At 40.0% G+C, this 22904-nt stretch overlaps 1 protein-coding gene across 13 annotated transcripts in view; it reads right to left on the bottom strand.

Moving 5' to 3' along the window:
• The window catches only part of R3HDM1 (R3H domain containing 1), a 167227-nt gene that overhangs the window by 21871 nt on the left and 122452 nt on the right, over positions 1 to 22904 (bottom strand). For all 13 annotated transcript variants that reach the window (XM_073305350.2, XM_073305337.2, XM_073305338.2 and 10 more), the window contains 3 exons: positions 22334 to 22597; positions 21634 to 21757; positions 4049 to 4203 (listed from right to left, as the gene is read on the bottom strand). In XM_073305350.2, the coding sequence (XP_073161451.1) occupies positions 4049 to 4203; positions 21634 to 21757; positions 22334 to 22597 (543 nt within the window). The remainder of the gene's footprint in view (positions 1 to 4048; positions 4204 to 21633; positions 21758 to 22333; positions 22598 to 22904) is intronic.

Genomic DNA, 22904 nt, shown 5'->3' with positions numbered 1-22904 from the left:
TAGATGTATCCCGCCACGTAAGGGGACACAGGGCAGCGTGGGCCTGACTATCCCTTTGTGCCTTCGCCCATACAGAGTCCTACAGGGCTCAAATACTGTAATAGCAAGGAAGGAAGACAGGATGTGGAATCCATTTGGACAACACATCTCAAAGAACCACAGTTACTATAAAGGTAAATAAACTGTTACTTCTTTGAGCAATTGTTCATGTGGATTTCACTGTTGGTGACTAACAAGCAGTTGTCTGTTTGCTTGGAGATGGATAGTAGAAGTTTTACTTAAACAATGACCGCAGGCACCCAATGTGAAAACTTTTACAAAAGAGTAGTGTCTTCTGAATGCGTGGACTGCAGTCCATGTAGCTGTCCTGCAGAGTTCAAAAATAGGAACTTTCCTCAAACAGGCAGCAGTAGAGGAAAAGGCAGAGATGTTGTTGCTGAAACCTCTGCTTCTTTCTTGGCAGTTCTGAGATCCTTTGACCTGGCAGAGAAATTCTGCTTGAAGAAAATATCTGGTAATACTTGCCTCCATCTAGAACATAACAGCTCAGGGAGCAGAGGCACCCTAGATATTTTAAGGAATGGAAAGCCTCGTCTGTCTTTAAATTAAAAAGTTTGTTGCCTTCAAAGGGTAGGCCCTCAATTGAGATGTTTGGACATAGAGGTGTCTCAGAAGATCTCCTTGGCTCCAATCTTCACAGATTTCCACAGTACACACCGCTGTGTCAGATGCACCCAGTGTAGCCTGTAAGGAAGTGTAAGATATCAGCTATCCTTTGGGCATGCTGGTCTTTAGTTCCTCTTGGTGTTCTTGAGGTACCCTGCCCACAAATTCAGACACTTGTCCCAATTCAAATAATTGTAATTGGACAGAAGCACTTGGTACTTAGCTATGGGCATCTGCCAGCTGGCAGACAGAGTGTGTATCTGAACAGATCCAGACTACTAGGGTCTTTTTTCCTAGGTTAACATTTGGGAAGCCCCTGCTGCTTCGGCCTCTTTTAGATGGCAGCTACCACAAGTGATGCTGGTAATGGGTGGGAATAAAGAACTTGGGACCTTCTGTCAGCTCACTTGGATGTGGATGGAATGGATATTGGCATGAGTCACAGGTCTTTCACAGGTTCCAACAGTACAGGCATGGCAAAACTGCCAGGCATGGGAGGACACAAGATGTCCAGGAGTTTGTGAGGTTTCTCCTGCACCACTTCCACAGGTATACATAGAGTCTCTACCATGTGCCTGATGAGGTCCTGGAATGCCTTGAAGTCATCAACTTGAGATGACATTGGGTGATTTACTGCCTTCTCGGGAGAGAAAGAGGAGACTGCAATGGGTTTGAGTTGTTCTTCCCCTTATAAATACTACTATTCATCACTTTCCTCCTGCTTTTCCAGAATCTGAGGCTGCAATAGCTGGCCGAGCTGTTTAGTCTATATTGCTTCTTCGGGGAAGAACGATCAAACGCTGGCAGGACCAATAATACATTCTAAATAGAATATAGATACACCCCTGTAGGGCATCCAATAGGCTGATACAGCATGGGTGGGGGAGTTAGGGGACACCAGGAGGGATGGTCTCTATAAGCTCTACTGCCCCTTTCAGATTGCTCCCCAGAGTCTCTCCCACTGTGCTACCCAAACAGGGGAAGAAGGGTATGCAGGTGAAGAGTCCCTACTATGCCCTGACAGGGATGATGAAGTAGTACACCTCTGTCAAGGAACGGGCATCCTCTCAGAAGTGCCCTGGCTCTGTTCTCTCCTTAACAGAGTAGTGGGTGCAGTTGGTACCAGAAATACCCCCTTTAACTGTCACAGTGACGTCTCAAGATCTGATGACTTAGCTATCACCACCCTCAACCTCTCAGAACAAGACAGCCAGCACCAGACTCTCAGATAAATCACCTTGGCACAGTATATGCCCTAGGTACCAACACACTAGCTATTGATGTGCTGAGGACAGAGGAACTTGGTTCCAAGGTTGCCTGTAGAGAAGTGCTGAATACTGAGGTGCCAGGTTCTGAACGACTGGTACTGAGAGAGAAGCAGTCAGCAGGGTTAGTGGGTACTTCCTGTTCTAACAGTTAGTTCCAGGGCACCAGAGGGATCCTTCTCAGGCAGCAGTTGGCTGCTCCTTGAATGCTGAGCTTGAGACAAGTCAGAATTATGAGTCACGTGCCTTGTGTAAGCAGACAGACCAGAGTACTGAGGTCTAGCTGAATCCTTCCTTTCGACGTGCAAGGAGGCTTGCATATAATACTACAGAAGGAACAATCTTAAGTGGGCTTCTCTAGCTTTTTGAGCCTGCTTAGAGGAGGGGGGACATACCCCTCTCCTAAACAAAACAGGCACCTCGAGTGCCCACCATTAAGTGGCACTAAAGCTTCACAAAAAGGCTGGTTTTAAGCCCCGGTGGTTTCACTTCTGTCGTTTTGCTAGAACTCCTGTAAGGAAGAGGGCAGGGAGGGAGTTCCAGCCTTATATGATTTTTGCATGTGTTACCTAAAGGCAACAAGTCTAACTAACCACTGACGCTAAACTAGCACCATCCACAGAGAAGCAAGTGGACATTGTAGGGGTTCTGTCTCACTGCCACAGGTGGTAACAAACAACTGAGCGATGGTTGGGCCTGCTCTGCCCTTTATGCCCTCGGTTGGGTGTGGAGGTGGAGGGGCCAACGGACATTGCTGGCCAAAAGAATCTTATCTTGCATGCCTGGGGTGCATGTGCACCACAAGTGGAATGCATGTGGATGATCACTTGAAGAATGCTCAATGTATCCCATCTTTATAGAAAAGCTGATTAAGATCCAAATCCCAAGAAACTTTAAAGACCTAGCCTGTGTTGAATATTTGTACAGGATTTCACAAAGGGGATGAGTAAACAGTTATACATAACTAATTGCAATAATAGCAGACTATAAATGTCAAGACAGGATGCTGGAAGCTCTATGCTAAAACATTTTAAGGGATTGAAGCACGAGGGTTTTTTTTGTTTTTGTTTTTTTAAACAGATCCAACTCAGGGCAACTGTTAAAAAAAGGCTTTAGTGAAATAGGCTTTTTAAAAACTACAGCATAATGGGAGTTGGAAGGCCTTTGCTCTATTCCCAACTCTACCAGTGTCATGCTGTGTGAACTCAGGCAAGTCACCTGTCTGAGTTTCTCCTTCTGTAAAACAGAAATAATACTTAGCGACACTTTGTAATGTTAAAAGATCTTTGCATCAAAAGAGCTTTAGAAGTGAAAAGTTATACATTTGAATGTACAAATGTTTGTGCCTCTGCTTCATTCAGAATGTTACCTTAACATAAGGGTTATACCAGTGCTTCTTAAAATGAAACAAGTATTTAAGGTGAAACTTAGGAGGATCAGAGAATGGCAATAATGTGATTGGGCAAAATAGAAGGCTGGCGACTGAAAAAGTTTACACAAGGCATAAAATATAATTATTCTACATAGAAAATTCTCTGCTCCACATTTACCATATATCAATTATTCCATCAAGGGAAGTAGCTCTGCTATAGAAACTAAGTGATAACCTCCATGATAAACTAACTTGATAGGACAGAAAATGGCCTAAATTCTTGAGTTCTACATAATAGCAAGGAAGACTAGCAATGACAATAGCTGCAATAGTGCCAAATAATGCCAAAATGTTCTCTTTCCCCCTAAAACAATGGAAAAGCTTGGTTCATAGGGATTTCAAAGTTTGAGTCCTAGGAATTCTAAGAATTAATCAGGAGATTTTTCTGTAACAGAAGAAAAAAGCAAACAACAAAATGCAGACGTCTTAGCAGCTCTGGTTTCATGTACTCTGCACCATATTTAATGCTATGCGTTGACTGACACTCAGAACCTCCATGAAACTATTTAAAAAGGAAAGCTGTGTATGTGTAGTGCTCCTGCTTCAGACATTTCACATTACCTTTTAAAGATACTCTTAAGCTCCTACTGGAGCTTTTTTCAGCCTACAAAAGTTGTTCAGATTTTTTAAAATTGCTTTAAATATTCAAACAAATGACAAGGAAGTTCTGAAAAGATAAACTTACCTGATAAGATGGCACTGAATTGTATGGAACAATCACACCCTGTATCTGATTTCCAACGTTGTTGTGTTGGCTACTGACTAGATTTTGATTCTGAGACTGCTGAACTCCAACCAACCCCTGGTAGGCTTGCTGCTGGTTAGGCATAACTTGGTACCCTGTAATTACACAAATATTCAATCTTGTTTTGAAAACAATTACATTACATCTATAACATGTTTTACACACAGATGCACATATGGAAAGGTTATGCAATTTTGTTAAGACATCTAATAGAACTTTCTTATAGGGATGTCAGGCCAGACTTAATCCCAAATTCATGTTTTGGAAGAACAAGCATTTACAAAAACAAAAGAGTAATAGACTCAGACTTTAAGGCCAAAAGGGGCCACCATGATTTAGTCTCATCTCCTACAAGCCACAAAACCTCACACACTCAGTTCTGTAATAGATCTATATCCTCTGATGAGTTACTGAAGTCCTCAAATCTTGATTTTAAGTCTAAATTACAGAGGCTCCACCATATACTCTAGTTCAAACAAGCAAGTGACCCATGCCGCATAGGAAGGCAAATTCCACCCACACCTCCACCCAGCCCCCAGGGTCTCTGACAATCTGGCCTGAGAGAAAATTCCTTCCTTACCCCAAATATGCCAATCAGTTAGACCCTGAGCATGTGGGCAAGACCCACCAGCCAGACACTTGGGAAAGAATTTTATGTAGTAATTCAGAGACCTCCTCATCTAGATATTAGACTTTAGAGTAAAACAGTGGAAACATGAAAAATTAAAAACAAAAACAAACAGTCCCCTGCATTCTTTGTAATCCAGATATTGCAGCATTGGGGCATACATGACAATCTCAAAATGAAATACAGTAGAAACAGACTGTACCAAAAAAGGGAAGTTGGTTAGTGTTTATTCTTCAAGCAATCGATAATGCAAAAAATTAAGCTTGATTTTGTAAATTCCATTAATTTTTATAATTTAAGAGGTTATTCATATCTTTAGTAAGGAAATTTGTTGTTGTTGCTTTAAATATATGAACATTAAAGCCAGCTGTGTCCTTTTAAAAACTGGTTATTCCAGCTTTAGAGAAGTCTCAGTTGCATAATAAGAACAGTTAGGTTTTATAAAAGTACTAGTAGGAGTTCTCCAAAAGGAACAACTAATCGAAGTAAACATAAAAATAAACCATTGGCCCTTCAACTCTGGCAGCTTGGTGAGAGTGGAATTTACAGTGTGTATACAGAGAATTAAGATCGTTTGGATCCATTCGTCTACACCACGAAATACCAAAACTCAAATCAGTTAGTCTGCAGTGATGATAGCAATACCAATATGGAGACAATTACCATTTTCCAAGTGCCACTGAACAATGTTGGATGGTTATACAGTAACTGCTTGCACAACACTATAAATGGGCTATTCTATCATTAAGACATGTATGTAACTCCCATTAATACTAATGTGAATTACACATTGTATCAATGACAAAATAATATCTCTCATTGATTTGACTTGTAAGCAAGTGAATTTATTTAGTTTTCCCTGTCAGAAGCACTTTTATTTTCAACAAGCCTAAACTTTTAAAAACTAAAAAAAACCTTAAGGAAGTTTCTGCAAAAATACCACAAATTTAACATCAGAATGATTACGAAAACCACAAGAACCTTTGAAGAAAAATGTTGTGTGTTATAACACAACATCAAACTCCATTAGTCTTTATTACTGTGATCAGGTAACATAAATAAAATAATAAAATAGCATTGCTTTGATGGTCCATCCAAAGATACTGATAGATTTTGCTGGTTTTCTAAAGCTCTCTGGGGACAAAACTTTTCTGCCTATGGACAGTCTGGTGTGGCCATGACAGCCATTTGTTGCCCATGATTACAGATGCCACAAGGTCCAGGCACCTCTTCCCCTTTGCATCACCTTCACAGGTTGCCATGGTTTACCTGCAACCGACGAAGCGAGAGGTGAAGAAACTGAAGCACAGATGGAAGGATGACTCTTGACAAAGAGTTTTTAGGTTCTTGCGCCAAGGCTAAGGTGGATGTCAGGAGATTCTTCTCCTCTGCTGTTATGTAGGCAAATCCTGCTCAGTGGAACCATTTCTACTGGTAGGTCATCTAATTAACTAAGTCTGCTTCCAACCAGTTTCTGAATCAACTTCACCCGATTCTCTACTGTCTTGTACCTTGTGTAGTCGTATACACGTGTGCAAAGTGAACATGAAATGCTACCAAATTAAAAAGGGGGTGAAAAATATAGAAAATACAAAGGCAGTGGAAATTCAAGGGTAAGTGCTGCTCAGTGGCGGAAGCTCTCACGTCTACATCATGGACAAAACTGTCAAAGCCTCAGGAGCTCCCAAAATAGTAATATGACACAAGAGTATAAGCACACCATGCTCCCTGGATGAATTTCATCCATGCTCCCAACTGGAAGAGGTTCTATTTGTGGCATGTGAGAGCCATTCAGCCACGAGTCGATTGACAAAAACCAGTAGGGGATACCCAAGCTAATTATTGGCAAGGTTAGAGAGGGCAAGCTGCCAGCAGCCCTCAAACACAGAATAATTCAGCCCTTGTTTGCAAGAGATCACTTTATTTTAAATAACCTTGCAAACTATTATCTGGTCTCTAAGCCTCCCCTTTTCTGGGAAAGGTCATTAAGAAATTGATGGCAGGCCAAATCCAACTGACACACTCCGATTCTTTGGCTATCAGTCAGCCAATTCTTTCCTGGCAGTGGACAGAGATCAAACAACTTTTTACTTCTCTGTTAGAATATAGATTATTAAATATTTACATACAGTGCCAAAGGTGCACCTGCAGCCCTGTCAGAAAAGGTGACAGCACAGAACTGAAGGGTAACTGATGCTGTAGGTTGATGTCACCGTATCATATTTGTAAGGTTATCTTTACCACCTAAGGGACTAAAGAATCAATTAAAAATTAAAATAGAGCACAGTTAAGCACAAAATAAAAAGGGCAACTACATGAAATTTTACACAGCTGTAAAAATCATACAGGGGACTTTGCCTATAACGAAGAATTCAGAAATGTGTCCGCCAGTCCCACTTCCAGTTTCTTTAAAAACTTATGTTCAATACAAAAAGAGCAATGAAACTTGCCTGATTTCACTGTGAATTACACCTGGATCATACTGGGATGAACATACAAAACAGAATGAAACAGTGTGTAAAGGCCAGATGTACTGCATATGCTGACTCAGTAGTTCATTAAAATCCATATGGACAAAAATGGCAATGACTCGGCTCCAAAAAAAGGCTGCTCTTCTATTTGAAGTGTTGGTCACTTCTCAAGAAGAATCTAGTATATTTTCTACCTTTCTGGAATAATGTCTCAAATTCACTCAGTAACTTAGAACTCTGCTCCCTTCTCCTTCTATGTTTTGGAGGTAAGTGATGTACCATTAATTTTACAGGGTGCTCAGAAAACATGATGATGATAGCTAGAGAAATACCTATATGTAAACAGCACATTGCTTACACACATTCAAATGACTAGTCATGCAAAACTGTAAGAAACAAAACCTTTTACAAATACATATGTTTACATGGATATTGTAGAATTAAGAGGTTGTTCAGAGAAGGGCAATGAACATTTTTAGAACATGGAAGAACTCGTATGGAAAGAGATTAAAGAGACTGGCATTGTTTACCTTTGAAAAGAGATGAATAAGAAGACACGATAAAAAGTATAAAGAATGGCTAATAGAAGAGAGAGGCAGCATCAGTTTTCCCCATCTAATAATACAAGGGAATATTAAATGAATTTTAAAAGGTGGCAGATTCAAAATTAATAAAAACTCAGCAACACTCAAAAAGGGACTAGATAATTCATAGATATTTAGGTCAGAAGGGACCATTATGATCATCTAGTCTGACCTCTTGCACAACGCAGGCCACAGAATTTCACCCACCACTCCTGCAAAAAACCCTCACACCTATATCTGTGCTATTGAAGTCCTCAAATCGTAGTTTAAAGACTCCAAGAAGCAGAGAATCCTCCAGCAAGTGACCCGTGCCCCATGCTACAGAGGAAGGAGAAAAACCTCCAGGGCCTCTTCCAATCTGCCCTGGAGGAAAATTCCTTCCCGACCCCAAATATGGCGATCAGCTAAACCCTGAGCATATGGGCAAGTTTCATCAGCCAGATACTACAGAAAATTCTTTCCTGGGTAACTCGGATCCCACCCCATCTAATATCCCATCACAGGCGATTGGGCCTATTTACCACGAATATTTAATCACCAAAACCATGTTATCCCATCATACCATCTCTTCCATAAACTTATCGAGTTTAATCTTAAAGCCCGATAGATCTTTTGCCCCCACTGCTTCCCTTGGAAGGCTATTCCAAAACTTCACTCCTCTGATGGTTAGAAACCTTTGTCTAACTTCTAGTCTAAATTTCCGGGTGGCCACTTTATATCCATTTGTTCTTGTGTCCACATTGGTACTGAACTTAAATAATTCCTCTCCCTCTCCAGTATTTATCCCTCTGATATATTTATAAAGAGCAATCATATCTCCCCTCAACCTTCTTTTAGTTAGGCTAAACAAGCCAAACTCCTTGAGTTTCCTTTCATAAGACAAGTTTTCCATTCCTCGGATCATCCTAGTAGCCCTTCTCTGTACCTGTTCCAGTTTGAATTCATCCATTATATACGTAACAAAAATATCCAGAGCTACAATACTTAATGCTAACAATTTTGGAAAAAACATGAGGAAGAAACCTAATGTGGGAAGAGAGATCATTTCACACCTGCGTAACTGCAGGGTTTCTTGCACCTACTTCTGAAGCATCTGGTGTTGATCACTGTTGGAGACAGGATGCTGGACTAGACAACTACTGAGTGCAAACTAGTATGGCAATTTCATATTCCAATACATATTTTAAATTAAGAGTACAACAATTTCTAAAGGACAACAACTGAGAACAGATTAATAAAAGCACTCATATTTTTGTTTGAAGTGTCAACAAGATTCAGTTGAAACCAATTCAAATCAACCTATTTCATGAAATATAGTAACTTCATGATGAATGTGATCAAGCACTGGGGACAGAACTAGCATATTTCTGTCCTGCAAAGACAACCTTACCCTTATAAATCAAAACACTGTACCTGTGACCACAACTGACCACATAAAATGATGTTTCCCTCCAACTTAGCCCCACAAACAGAAGCAGCAAATTTCAGACAAGGGCTCCAGGTGGATTTGCTTTCTACTAGGTAGAATGATAGCTGTTAAAATAACGGATTTAAATGCATGTTTACAGGAAAACCATGGTTGTTACTCCTGCCTTGCCTCACCCAAGCTCTAACCATTAGACTCTGACTCTGACTAGGCATGACTGCCCGCATCCTGGTAACTGACAGCTTGTTTGTGAAAAGCAAAGCCAAACACTGCACTGCAATTGGGACATATCACGACTGAGCTATATTGGCATGCATATGTGGGTGAAGTTTCCATAGAACTTGTCCTCATTATGCCACTCGAGTTGGGTTTTGGTATTTTTACTGGCACCAAAATGTTCTCAATCAATGCATGAACATAGCACATCAATTTATTCGGACTCTTCCTAGGATAAAAGCAGCATAATGTAGTTCATATACAAACTGCAATTAACACAAACATATTCATTTAGAAAGATCACAAAAGGGCATCAGATAAACTCACAAAAATGATTAAGAAATATTTAGAGTATTATCAGCCATTTGAATTAACACTGTAAATTGGTTTTATTCATACCTGTTTGTGAAAAAGAGCAGCACTGAAATCTGAATGTGATAGGACAGTCAGTATATTAGGATATTAGCTTCAGAAAATTATGCAGCTGAATCTTAGTTCCATTATTAAAGAAACAATCAGACAGTATATCTGTGCATTAGATTCGAAATACAAGACAGGTACTGCACATAAATATTTTCCACTTGTCACTATCAGTGCCATTTAATTCATACTTTGAATCAATATTAAAAGGGACTTCCCAAAGACAGCACTTACAGTTTTATTTAACATGAAGAAATCTGTGATTCTGAACTATATATAAACTTCTCATGGCTTAACTATCCTTACAGATTTTTTTTAAATAAATGAGATGCCGCAATGTATTTGGTGACTAGATGACGTAAGGCACGCAAAAGGAAGTATACTGGGAGTAACTGTATTAATATTGAAGCTACAGAATATGATGGATGCAATCAATAGTGCTGCAAACTAAAATTCTCGTTTCCAAGCAACTGCAATGTAGCTGTGAATATTTTTCAGTCTCTACTGCACTTCCAAAAAGAGAATTAATTTTGCAAGCTTAGGAGAATAACTAGGACAATATAAATTGATTGCTAAGATGGTTCCCCAGAGGGTTAAAAAAGGTTCTCTTTGTAGCTTTACTATTCCACCTCGGCACAGGAAGTGGAATGACAGAAATGCAGCACTCAGCAGAAAAAGGTGGCACCTGCTGGAACAGATGGTTTTATTTTCAGAAATATTCTGAACTAGCACTAAATAAAACCACATGCTTCTTAATATTTGCTCAGCAAAGTAGTTAAAAATAATATTTTAATCTATCAGTTAACTTAAATAAAATCTTGTCTATGGCACCTAGATCTCCACTTAATGCAGAAAAACACATTAAAAGAGAGAATTTTTTCAATGAAAGTAACATTTAACAAAAACAACTCAGTTAGAAAACTTCATGCAAATAATAACTAGTGGTAATTTTCAGAGTTAGAGGTTGTACAGCGGATGCTGGTTTTAACTCCCTCTTAGGACAAATACAGTTACACCCTTTGACATGAGTCACTTCCTCGATTAGCTGAAGCACCATCTTCCTGAAGTTTTTTTTTTATGTTGACACATTTTGGACAAGCAGGTTGAAAACTCTTTGATCAAAAGGCAGCATACAAGTTAAACACACACCCGAAACCCCTTGAAAAGGAAGCAAGGAAGCAGCTGAAAAAGAGACCGGTTCACTGTGAGAAATGTAACCCTCTCAGACAGTGTTACGGCCCCGAATCCAACAGCTCATGAAAAAGGCCAAACCATTCCACAACATTAAATAAATATGCTTCAGTTACAATGTTCTCTGAAGTAATCACAAATGTAAACAAATATTTGTACAAAAATAAGAAACAGTTCATTGGAAAGTTGTTTTATAGTTATTAAAAACTTCATAATACAAATAAAATTGACAGCTATTAATCAATACAATTAAAAGTAAGATGTATTAATTCTCAGTTTGGTATGGTACATGCTATATTATCCAAGTGGCACACTGCTAATGTCGCAGAGGCAGCTGCTGCAAATAAGGACCAATCATTTTAGGTACAACTTTGTATTGACTTAATATAGCAGTCTTCTGAATTTTTACCCAACAAATCTAAAAAGAGGACACCAGAAAAAACAGCGGCACATCTCCATGACTTGCTCAGGTGGTTAATACTAGCATGTGGAACCTAGGGTCTATGTGGAGCAAGTTGGTGGACTCAGTCTAAATACTTACTGGACAGATATTGACTAAATAAAATCCATCACCACAATTAGTATTATTGTTTGCAGGCTCAGCAGAGGAGCCAAGAACTAAATGGGATTAGAGACCGGATCACCCTCCTACCTCTAGTGTCGTGGTACCCCAAGTCAGGATTAAGGTACACTGGGATCTGCAGGGCTGCTGCCTTATGTTTTATCTATTTTGGGGATAGAGAACTTTCAACTCCATACTTTATACAAACACTACATTCACTTAAAATGTAAGATGATAAAAATGCACATTCCAGTTATCTTTGTCTGTGCTGCATGAAACTACAAGGTGGGATGTGCCACCAAGGGAAGGTGGTCGTTACACCGTTCTGTATAGCACGGAGATCCTGTGGGACCAATTTTATACAATCAAGTTTCCAAACAGAAATATATACAATTATTTACCTGACAGTAACTGTGGTTCTTTGAGATGTGTCATCCATATATATTATACAGGTAAGTAACTGATTCTTCTTTTGAAGATTGTCCGTATATATTTCACTGTTGGGGATGCACTAACGGTCACCTCGATCACAGGAGGTATTCGGAGTTTACAAAACAATGATGATAAGACAGCCCTGCCAAAACACTGATCAGAGCCTGATGCTTCCTCTATGAAGTAATGCTGAGTCAGTGTATACACTGAACCTCAGGTAGATGCCCTAAGTATTTCTAATAGTGGAACATTTTTCAAAGAAGCTACACTCTCAATGGTGGGTCTAAGTTGTCTATTTCATAGCACAACTTAATACATGTATAAATTCAATTAGGAAGTCTCTGTGTTGATATGACCTATCCCCATAAACTACACATAATCTGGGAGATATACCTATATAGATTTAGGGTAAGGACAGCACTGTAAAAATACCTACAATGTGAAATTTAGCATCTGCTGGAATGTGGCTCTGGAAAGAAAACAGGCAGATGTATTACTTGGCTGACATCAAAGTCTGAGACTACCTTTGGCAAGAATTTTGGGTGAGGTCCCAAGATTACTCCACATCTGTATGAAAAACTATGTATGTAGATTCTGCCACAAGAGCTTGTATCTTTCCTACCCTTTTGGCAGATATTATTGCTACTACAAAGGCAGTTTTGATGGAGAGATAGAACACAGAACATATAGCAGGTGGCTCAAAGAGTCAACCCATCAACCCAGGTCAAACCTGTCAGCCCAATTCTGAGATCTCAAGAAGTGGGAGGCTTTCTAACTGAGGGAAATAGCCACATGAGGGCTTTGAAGAACCTAGCTACTGTAAGGTGTGAAAATGAGGAATACTCACGAAAGGGAAGGCAGAAAGCAGATATCGCTGCATGGTGGACCCACAGGGAGCTTACAGATAGCCAAATGTTCTTTAGTAATAGAAGGTAATCCCAGTGTATCTGAGTTTGAAACAGAGACAAGGGGTGGTGTGGCCTCATAATGAATCTCTTCCACTCAACAAAATAAACAAGCCTTGCAGAGTCCTTTCTACTGTGGATGAGAATATTCTGTACTTCACCTGAACAGGTCCTCTCTGCTGATGTTAACTGGCCAATATCTATGCCACCAGGTTCAGGGACAGTGGATCCAGATGGAGGATCTGGCCATCTCAGATACCACATCCGACTGAAGAAGCAATTGGATCTGAGGCTGAATGCAGAGATTTCCTCAGGTCAGAGAGCCAGAAGCACCTCAGCCATGCTGGTGCTATCATGATCATCCTGGCCATACCCTATCTGAATTTTCCAATGACTCTTGGGAAAAATGGAATTGGAGGATAAGCATGCATTAGGGACAGAGATCAAGAATGTGTTGGAGAGAGAGCCTTGTGTCTGCCCTTCTGTGGAGCAGAACTTGAGACACTTGTTTTCATTGGTGGTCAAGACGTCTATGGTTAGATGATCTCACCTGATGACTTCTTGGGTAATGGTACCTTTTATTGACCACACAAGGTCATTTGCAAACTATCTGCTGAGGTGATACCATTTGCAACTCTGGTAAATCTATGGCTAATGGAGTAATCTTGTGACAGATACAGTAATTCCAGAGATTTACCACTCCTTGACATAGATACAGAATCTTGCTTCCCTTGTTTGTTTATATAAACACGGTTGTAGTGTTGTCTGTCGTGACCTGAATTGTCAGATCTTTCAGAGCTGGGAGGACAACTATATATGCTTGACAAATGATCCTTACCTCCAAGACGTTTATGTGAAGCCAGACTTCTTGAGAAGTCCATAGACCCTGTTTAAGAGTATGCCTACAGTACAGAAGCTACACCAGCATAGCTACATCACCATAATGTGGACACAACTACATACCAGAAGGGGTTTTTCTATTGGTAAGACGACCACTTTCCTGAACAATGGTAGCTCCATCAATGGAGGAAAAGGTTACTCACTTTGTGCAGTAACAGTGGTGCTTCAAGATGTGTGTCCCTAAGGATGCTCCACTTCAGGTGTGCATGCATCTCTCGGGCCCTTGACCGGAGATTTTATCTTACAGTTGTCCATTCAGCCAGTTCATGCACCCCATGCTAACTCGTGCCACACATCAAGACTAAACAGGGATGCCTGGGTGAACCACCCTCCATTCCTTCTCCCCCTCAATGCCCCACAGAGAACAGTCAGAAGCAGAGGGGAGAAAAGGTTGGGTAGCAAAGCACCTATACGGCAACATCTCAAGGAGCCACAGTTACTGCACAAGGTGATTAACCGCCTCTTCAAGGAATGTTCCCTATGGGTGCGCCACTTCAGGGGACTTCTAAGTAGTATCCCTGATGGAGGGAGCGAACTTCGGGATCGAGTCTAGAACTGAAAATAGTACCACAGGACCAATAGCTGCATTAGATATGGCAGCATGGATCAATGTGTAAAGTTTAGAAAACCTATGTACTGAATCCCATGTAGCAGCCCCACGTATCTCGGATAGGACAGGTTCTTGAGAATGCTGTGGATGTTACTTGTGATCTGGTAGAATGTGTTATCAGCCTTTGGGGCAGATGAACACCTGCTGGATCGTAACAAGTGATAATACACTCGGATATCCATCTTGACAGTCCCTGAGAAGAGACCGTGGACCCCCAGAATCTATCTGTGAAGAAGATATACAGTCTCGGTGACTTTCAAAATTGTTTGTATCTAAGTAGAAAGCCAATGCCCTTCTAACATCCAAGTTACGAAAACATGTCTCCTGCAGAGAACTATGCGGTTTTGGAAAAAACATTGGTAGATGAAGGGATTGGTTCAACTGGAAAGCCAACAGTACCTTAGGCAAGGATTTAGGGTGTGGGTGTAAAAAGAATTTGCCCTTAAAGAACACTGTAAGGGGGTGGAGTGGGGGAGAGCTACCATTAAGGCTCCAATCTCCCCAACCCTATGAGCCAACATGATGGCTACTAAAAAGGCTGATCTTGGAGGAGAGAACTGGTTGCCATTGGTTCAAATGGAGGTTTCATAAGGCATCTAAGTATCAGGCTGAGATCCCAGGTCAGGGCAGGGTCTTCAATCTGGGAGTAGACATTCCCCAGACCCTTAATTAACCTGGACAACAAACATGAGGTGAGCAAATACCAAGAACTCGTCCACTGGAGGATGAAAGGCTGATACTGTGGCCAAATGAACCTTAAATCCAGCAAACTGATAACCCCGACTTCTTTAGATCCAACAGGTAATCTAGGATGACTGAAAGATGCAAAGATTCAGGCAGAGGGTGGCAGTGGCAACACCAAGGGAAGAATCTCTTCCATTTCTGCAGGTAAGTAGTGCAGGTTGTCTTCTTTCTACTGTTTAATAACACCTGTTGCACTTCTGCAGAGCAGGAGGATTCTAATCCTGTGAACCATAGAGGAACCATCCCCTGAGGTGGGGAACCCCAAGCTGGGATGAAGCACATGATCCGCAGCCTGAGAGAGCAGACCAAGAGTGGGCCAAAGCTTGAACGGTGGTCGGATGCATGGATGAAGCAGGTAAGGGGGCCAAGGTTGTCTCAGTCAAGTCCTGCTTTGAGCAGGGGGTTGGACTAGATGACCTTCTGGGGTCCCTTCCAACCCTGATATTCTAAGTCAGGAATATAAGGATAACTGGCTTTGTCCTGTCTGATTTTGTTCATCACTTTTAGTATCAGAGGTGTTGGAGGAAACACAGAGCAGACCCTTTGTCCAAAATGGACGACAGGCATCCTGCAAAGAGTTGTGGCCCAGTCTCCCGCTTGAACAGAAGGTGGTGAAGGGAGCCACCTCTGGAAGTCCCCATCCTTGGAATATACTGCCTAGCTCCCATTTGTAGTTCTGGGAGAAGCATCTGCTGAGAACATCAGCTGCGGTGTTCTGAATACCCAGGACGCAGATCTGATGAGTTATGCACCAGTTCCATAGTTTCCTTACTTCGGTGCACAGGGAGGGAAGGATCTCGCTCGTCCTTGCTTGTTGATATAGAATATGCAAGATATGTTATTTGTCATAACCCTGATGAGGGGTAGGAAATGAAGGCAGGTACTCCTGACTGCCCTGAGTTCCCACAGACTGATGTGGAGATTGGTTTCCTGAGTTGTCCATCTGCCCTGAGTCATAAGGGCATTGAGGTGAGCTCCAGATCCCAACAGGATTTCTGAGGATTGGAGCCAACAGGATCCCCTCATGGCAACTGATACAGCCATAGATCGGAATGCCTTGTCATCAACACTGAGGGCTGCTTGAAGTGATGAATGTGCAATAAGTTGTCCCTCTGAGATGAAGGATTAAACTCCTCTCTCTCACCTTGAGGATTTCTGTCACAGAATTTGGAGGAGTCCCAATTAAAATAATTGTACTTCACCAATAAGGCCTAGTAATTGAAGATTCTTACTTGTTGGCTTTACACCAAATAATTTGTGTGATTGTCTCAAGGTGTTGCTTTCTGCTGACTTTTTCTGGTTGAACCAGTGACTCAGGTGTAGGTTGTGTGGAAAATTGCTCAAAGTCAAGGGAACACACTTGCTATCAGCAATCTGTTCTTTTTGATGCTGGTGCCAAAGAAGTCTGCCAGAATAACTTAGTTGGCTCTAAGAGCCCCTCATTGATGGGAATTGCAAGTCATCCAGGTACAGAAGTGTGAAGAATGTCTAGGAGCTTGAGAGACTTCTTTTGGACAACTTCCACTGGAATCTTCAGTGCATCAGCCAGTTTTCTGGAACATCTTGTAGTCTTCTGGAGGCAGATATATAGATATAGCCTCATCAGGAAATGAGGATAAGATGGGCACTAGTATAGGATGGTCCTCTGTCTGTAAATCCTCATCAAAGCCCTAACAACTCTGTTCCTTTGGCATCACTGCAGTTTGGGCTGGTGAAGAAAGATCTAGCCCTGGACCAGGATGCAGGTGCTAGTCTTCTAGGCTGATGAAATCCCCACAGTGCCCAATAAGGCTGAGGGTGTTGATAGGCATAGTGAGCAGGTAGCCATGGGGCTGGATACCCCTATACATTTCACAAAGGTGTCCTTCTGAGAGCTCTTACATTTGGAGTAATAAAAATGAGCTTGACTCCTTCTCTGGTGTATACTGCTCTGGATATCTAGCTCCCAGAGGATGAAATGGTGACACCTCCCTACCATTTTCAGAGCCTGAGGAAGAGAAGGCGTATTCCTCCTGTTCAGTAATGGAATAGGCGAGTTGGTCAGTACCAAAGGAAGTACCTTCACTACTGATAACAATGGTGAGTCCAGCACTAAAGAGGCCATGATGTTGGAGGCACAAGGACACTCAAGGAAAAGGCAGGCCCTCCCACGGACACAGCTGACCAAAAGCATGCACACAGCAGTAGAACATATATATGGACAAGTACACAAAAAAGAACCTCCTTCTGTTGTCGAAAAAACAGCAAACTGATTACTTTACTTGATTTTAGGGCCTGGCTAGCAGAAGGTGACTTTGCAAATTACAAAGTGCATGATGTTGCAGTGAAACCCAGACCCCCCTCCCCCAAAATATTTTGCACTTGTATAGTACTTTTGTTGCAATAATCTCCAAGTGCTCTACAAACATTAGTTAAGCCTCATAATACTCCTTGGAAGTGTTGACAGAATACCTGTTTTACAGGTAGGTAAATGGGACACAGGACTTGCTCATGGCCACACAGCTTGGCAGCAGCAAACCTAGGAATAAAAAACATTCCTTGGCCCATGCTCTAGCATCTTAATGACATCTCCTCTCAACCATGCTTATTGGTTCAATATGCACGGATAACATATTTACAGTCTCATTGTAACCTAGACGTGAGGCAGATGAACAAAAGGGGGGGAAAATTGATATCTCCTATTTTTGTTCATGTAACATGCAACTTTGTGCTTAATTTGAGGCTTATGATACTGCAGCAGGTAAATAGAATCTGAGCCCATGATGCATAACTTTAAAAGCAGGAAAAAAGCCCAAACCCCAAAACCCAGCAGCACGCTGTAAACAATCTGTGAAATGAGAACACCTTGCTCAGAGAAAATACAAACAGAAGTCTTGAGCTGTGCTATTTTACTGGCATCAAATACATACAAGTTTCAGCTTGGATAGCCAGAAAAGCTCACCCAACCTTACAAATCTAAACTAACTCCTTTCCACACTAAGTTGTCATAATTCAATTTCCCCCTGACTCTTAGTTGTTTATCATAACTCAATTTCCCCCTCTAACCAGGGCATGGTTAGGCCTTAGTGAGAATGGGAATTTATTTACTCCCACAAAAAGTCCAATTTTAAATACATTTTTAAAATGTCATACTTTATAATGCCTAATATCATTGTAGTTACATTGTGGCTGTGTTTCTTGATAGCCTTCATATTACACATAAATTAATGGTAATTATAGGTTACTATACAACTAAAGTGCTTACTACTACTTCGGTTTCATACTTAATGCATGTATTTTTAGAATCTAGATAATTAACACACTAATTACCGTCAGTGTAGCTCAACTTCTGGTTACATGAATTAGTGCATATGACAGGCCACAGATAACTGAGCCTTGGGCAAGCCATAAGAAAAGGAGCTGTATGCATGGACAAAGCTTTAGGCTGACAGAACTGAGTACGTATATAGACAGTTTTGTGAGGTAGCAACAGGCAAATCTGCAGATCTAAGATATCTGGGACAAAATAGAAAGTTCAGAGTCAGAGGTTACCCCAGTATTATAAGATGCTGGATGCAACTGGGAAGTTTAATTCAAGGAAGGAAATAAAGATAATAAAACTTGTTTGAACAGATATTCCATATGCTCAAAAACAGCACTTCTATCTAAAATTTTTAGCTGAAAGAAGTTTAGTTGGTCAATACAGACATGAAAGGCGGCAGGGGAGAAGTGGTTCAAGGTTTTAAATATATAGTGTATTAAAAGTGGCCAAGATATAGTACGAAACCCATAGATTATATATATTTATATTTATATAACTCTATAAATTATCTGAGGTGGGTAGAATCTATAAGAAACCACTGCATCCCCAGTAACGTTAGCAGGCACTTAAGTGAATTTAACCAATCAAAGTCTTTTCTCATTTGCAGTACCTGAAGTACTGCCTCATAAGCAAAGGTACTCTGAAATATAAGGAATTAGAGAAGACATCTTTTTGACTTGGAAAACCAGGGAAATTGTTATTACACATTTCTGCAGAGCCCATTATTGTTTTATCTGGGTGCTCTGTAGAATAACTCTTTCTTATACAGATCAAAGGGCGATGTATCAGCACAAGGGGTAGTTTTTGATTTATTGGTAGTATCTAATTAACAGCCTTAACACATGGTGATATACTGTGATAGAGTAGACAATATCCTGGGGCAGTTACAGATTGAAACAGGCTACCTGGATATGGAAATACAGATGTTTCCTGGAGCTGTGAGGTTTTAACTATACCTGCTCATAACCCATATTCTACAGCACCTGTATAAACTCTAAATACATGCAGAATAGGATCAGGTATCCTGGCCTAAATTTTCAAGTGACTAGTAATTTTGGGTGCCTTAGTTTTTAAGTGACCAACTTGAAATACCATATAAAGACCCGACTGTAAAGAGTTTGTGTCTGAAGTTGGGCTCTCAAAACCACTGGTCACTTTTGAAAGTTTAAGTCCTTGTGTCTCAGCCTGCTCATTTCTTTGACCCAAAAGAAAATAATCTACTTCTGGAGTTCAACCTACCTGGCCACACAGAAATTGTGACAATACAAGTTAATTATAAGAGTAAAAGTAATAGCTATGATTAAAAATGACTTAGAAGGACAAGATGAACAAAGAGGAGACGAAGAAATGTAGTCTTGTGGGACTTTGTAGAAGAGAGATCCAATCACAGAAGAAGAATAGCCCATTACCAGAACCAGGAGGAGGAATTTGATAAATATAAAGTGGCTCAAGTCATCAGGATGTGATATTTGTCTGGCACTTGTTACCTTCAATCACAAATGATTATATATAGAAAAATCATCATCATGCTGTCCCTCCTCAGTTATGGTATCTCAAAATCAAAAAGGGACAGCAGAAAAATACAACAGTGTCAATACTTTCTAAATATTCATTTGTAGCCCTTTGTACATCACAATTTCTAAATTAAACATTTTCAGACTTACTTCTCAAATGTCCCTCCACTTGAGGGATGCAATTCATTTTTGTTCCAAAGTTCTCAACTCTCACACAAGTTTGGTGCCCCATACAGTTACAAATCAGTTAAATTAACAAAAAAAGACAAAATAAAGAATAAGGAGACTGTGGTTTACAGGATGAGTTATTTACACTAATGGGTCAAGTGAATATGGTGAATAACTTATTTGCATTTTTCATTTTGGATCTTGTTATATACCATGTTCCCCATTTAGGCCTTTGCACCTTGACAGAAGTAGAGTTGAAAGAATAATTTAAAAAAAAAAGTAAATGCACACAAGGCACAGTGGATAAAAATCCATTTTTAAAAATTTAAATAGGATTTTTATTATTTTGGGATTCAAGTAACAATAAGTTTTTCTTTTAAAAATAAACTGTTTAAAATCGGAATTTAATACAAAACCTGTTAAGGCCTAAACTTAGTGCAATCTCTTAAAACATTTTTCAATAAAAAACAAATAAGCTGAATCCATTAGTGTCTACCTAAAACTTAGAGTTAAAAGCTGCTTTTTATATATAGAAAGGATACGGGGAAAATCTTCTAATTTCTGAAGTCAAGCTTTGTAAATATGGCACAATAGGTCATCTACCTTTAAGGACTTGATTCTGTGGGAGACCCAGAAGCTGTGCTCCCAGACGCAAGCGACTAGCACAGTAACTGAGGAGAGACTATCATTTTCAAGAGACTTAGACAAGTAGGAACTTAAGCTCCAACCACTTTCACACAGGCATATCTGAAAATTTTCCCAGCCTGACCTGAAATAATCATTTTAATTCACTGACTTCAGTTAATTAACTGACTACAGTTAATCCTTCTGGTTAACATATCATTTAGTTGTAAATGTGAAAAATGTTTTGATAAGAAGTTTATGTATCCAACACATTCAAGGTCATTTTGTTCTGTGTGTTTAATTAAATTTCAGTTACAATTCTAATGCAGTTCGACTGAAATCATGAGCAAAAAGTTTATTATGTAGTAAATACAGTGTGTCATTCACCATTTCTAATACACCAAAAATGTACAATTAATAAGTTATATAATTGTTTAAATAAGTGTATACAGTTATAGTGTACCCTCCAAAGTATCAAAAAGATGTAGCAAATTTAGTTGGTGAATGCAACTTTCTTTAGAAAACCACTGAAGTACAAATGGAAAAGTTGATTACAGTTGATGATTTAAATCAAGGCTTTCCACTTGGTGATTTAAATGAGTCATCCCTGACACAAAGGAAGGTATAATGATTTCAGCTAATGACCACATGCCACATTTAAAGAACAATCACAGTTCTTCACATTGGGACTGCTACAAAGTTGTACAAATTGAAAGATATTTCTTCACCATTAGCAAATATTGCTTTACTGAGACTTCAATATCTGACAGTACCTGCAGTTTCCTTTAACACCCATAAGCACGTGAAGTAGTGAAAAAATTCTGCAAACCTGTCTGCTGTGCTGGCTGTGGCAGTGGTGGGTTTTGCTGTGTGTTGTAATGGACAGAAGTAACTGGTCGATATTGTTGATTGGAGTGTGGATATTGGCCTGGAGCACAATAACAAGCTGGCATCTAAAAAGGAGCAACATTTTGGAGATTCACATTTTTAGGTTTATAAAAGGCAGAGTGCAAAAACACTGAATGCTGAAAGAATTACAAAATAAAGGCAATTCTATTTTCGTCGGGTCATACCAAAGTAAGTAGCTGCTTTGTTTGAGTTTCTCAGCACCCACATAGGGGCATTAAAGAAGAAGATGATGATTAGGATTCCTAGGCCAGTCTTCACAGCAAAAATTTTAAAAGTAGACATTAAAACTAAGCACAATAAAATATGTGCAGAGTATGAGAATATATAAAATTTATATTTGATTAGGTTAAATTTGGTTATATTTAATTTAAAAATATCACTATTAATGATACTATGTACTTCCTAAACTAATTTTCTAAGTCTTTAAGAGTTACCCGTGGATAGGCATGAAGCTGGGACAATTGCTCATTCCCCAAGTAAACGGAAGCCACTGACTTCAAACCACAGAATTAAGAAAATCAAATTTACTAACCAAGCCCATTGAAATATAAAATGTTCACCAATGGTGTCAAGGATATTCTCTTAAATATCTCTGAGAATAAAATATAAAGCCTTTGTACCTGTGGTAGAGGTTGCTGCATATATCCCTGTTGCTGCAGCACTTGCTGGTTGACAGGATGGCTGGATGCAGAATAGTTGGGAGTAGGGACTGGTTGACCTTGTGAAGGTGGCAGAGTTGGGGCTGTTGCTATGATATAGCCAGACTGTTGTGTGGGTTGAAGGACTACAGTGGACTGGAACATGGTGGGGTGAGGATCAGCACCATCAGCAGATGACTGGCGGGCAAGACTCATATGGCTAAACTGTGATCCAAGGTTGTCTTGCTATAATAAAAAAAGATAATAAACATTACATTCACAAACATTCAAACTGGGAAGAGTATAGTTGCTCAGTAAATTCTTCAGTAAGTGAAAAATTAAAACATGCACCTGTGCAATGACCATATGTTAAAACACTAAAAAAGAATGACAAGGCAAGCTTCAGAACAAAAATAGACAGTGTGCTAAGAACAGTGCAGTAATTATTCAAGGTTAATTGTGGAGAAGTTACACACAAACGGAGAGAAACTAAAAAGGTTTAACATCTTATGCTAGAAACAGATTTTCTTTCATAAAAGAGGCTATCTTTCAT

This window comes from Lepidochelys kempii, chromosome 11, assembly GCF_965140285.1.
Source record: "Lepidochelys kempii isolate rLepKem1 chromosome 11, rLepKem1.hap1, whole genome shotgun sequence".
NCBI classification, from domain to species: domain Eukaryota; kingdom Metazoa; phylum Chordata; order Testudines; family Cheloniidae; genus Lepidochelys; species Lepidochelys kempii.
This window is presented reverse-complemented; position numbering and strand designations above follow the sequence as displayed.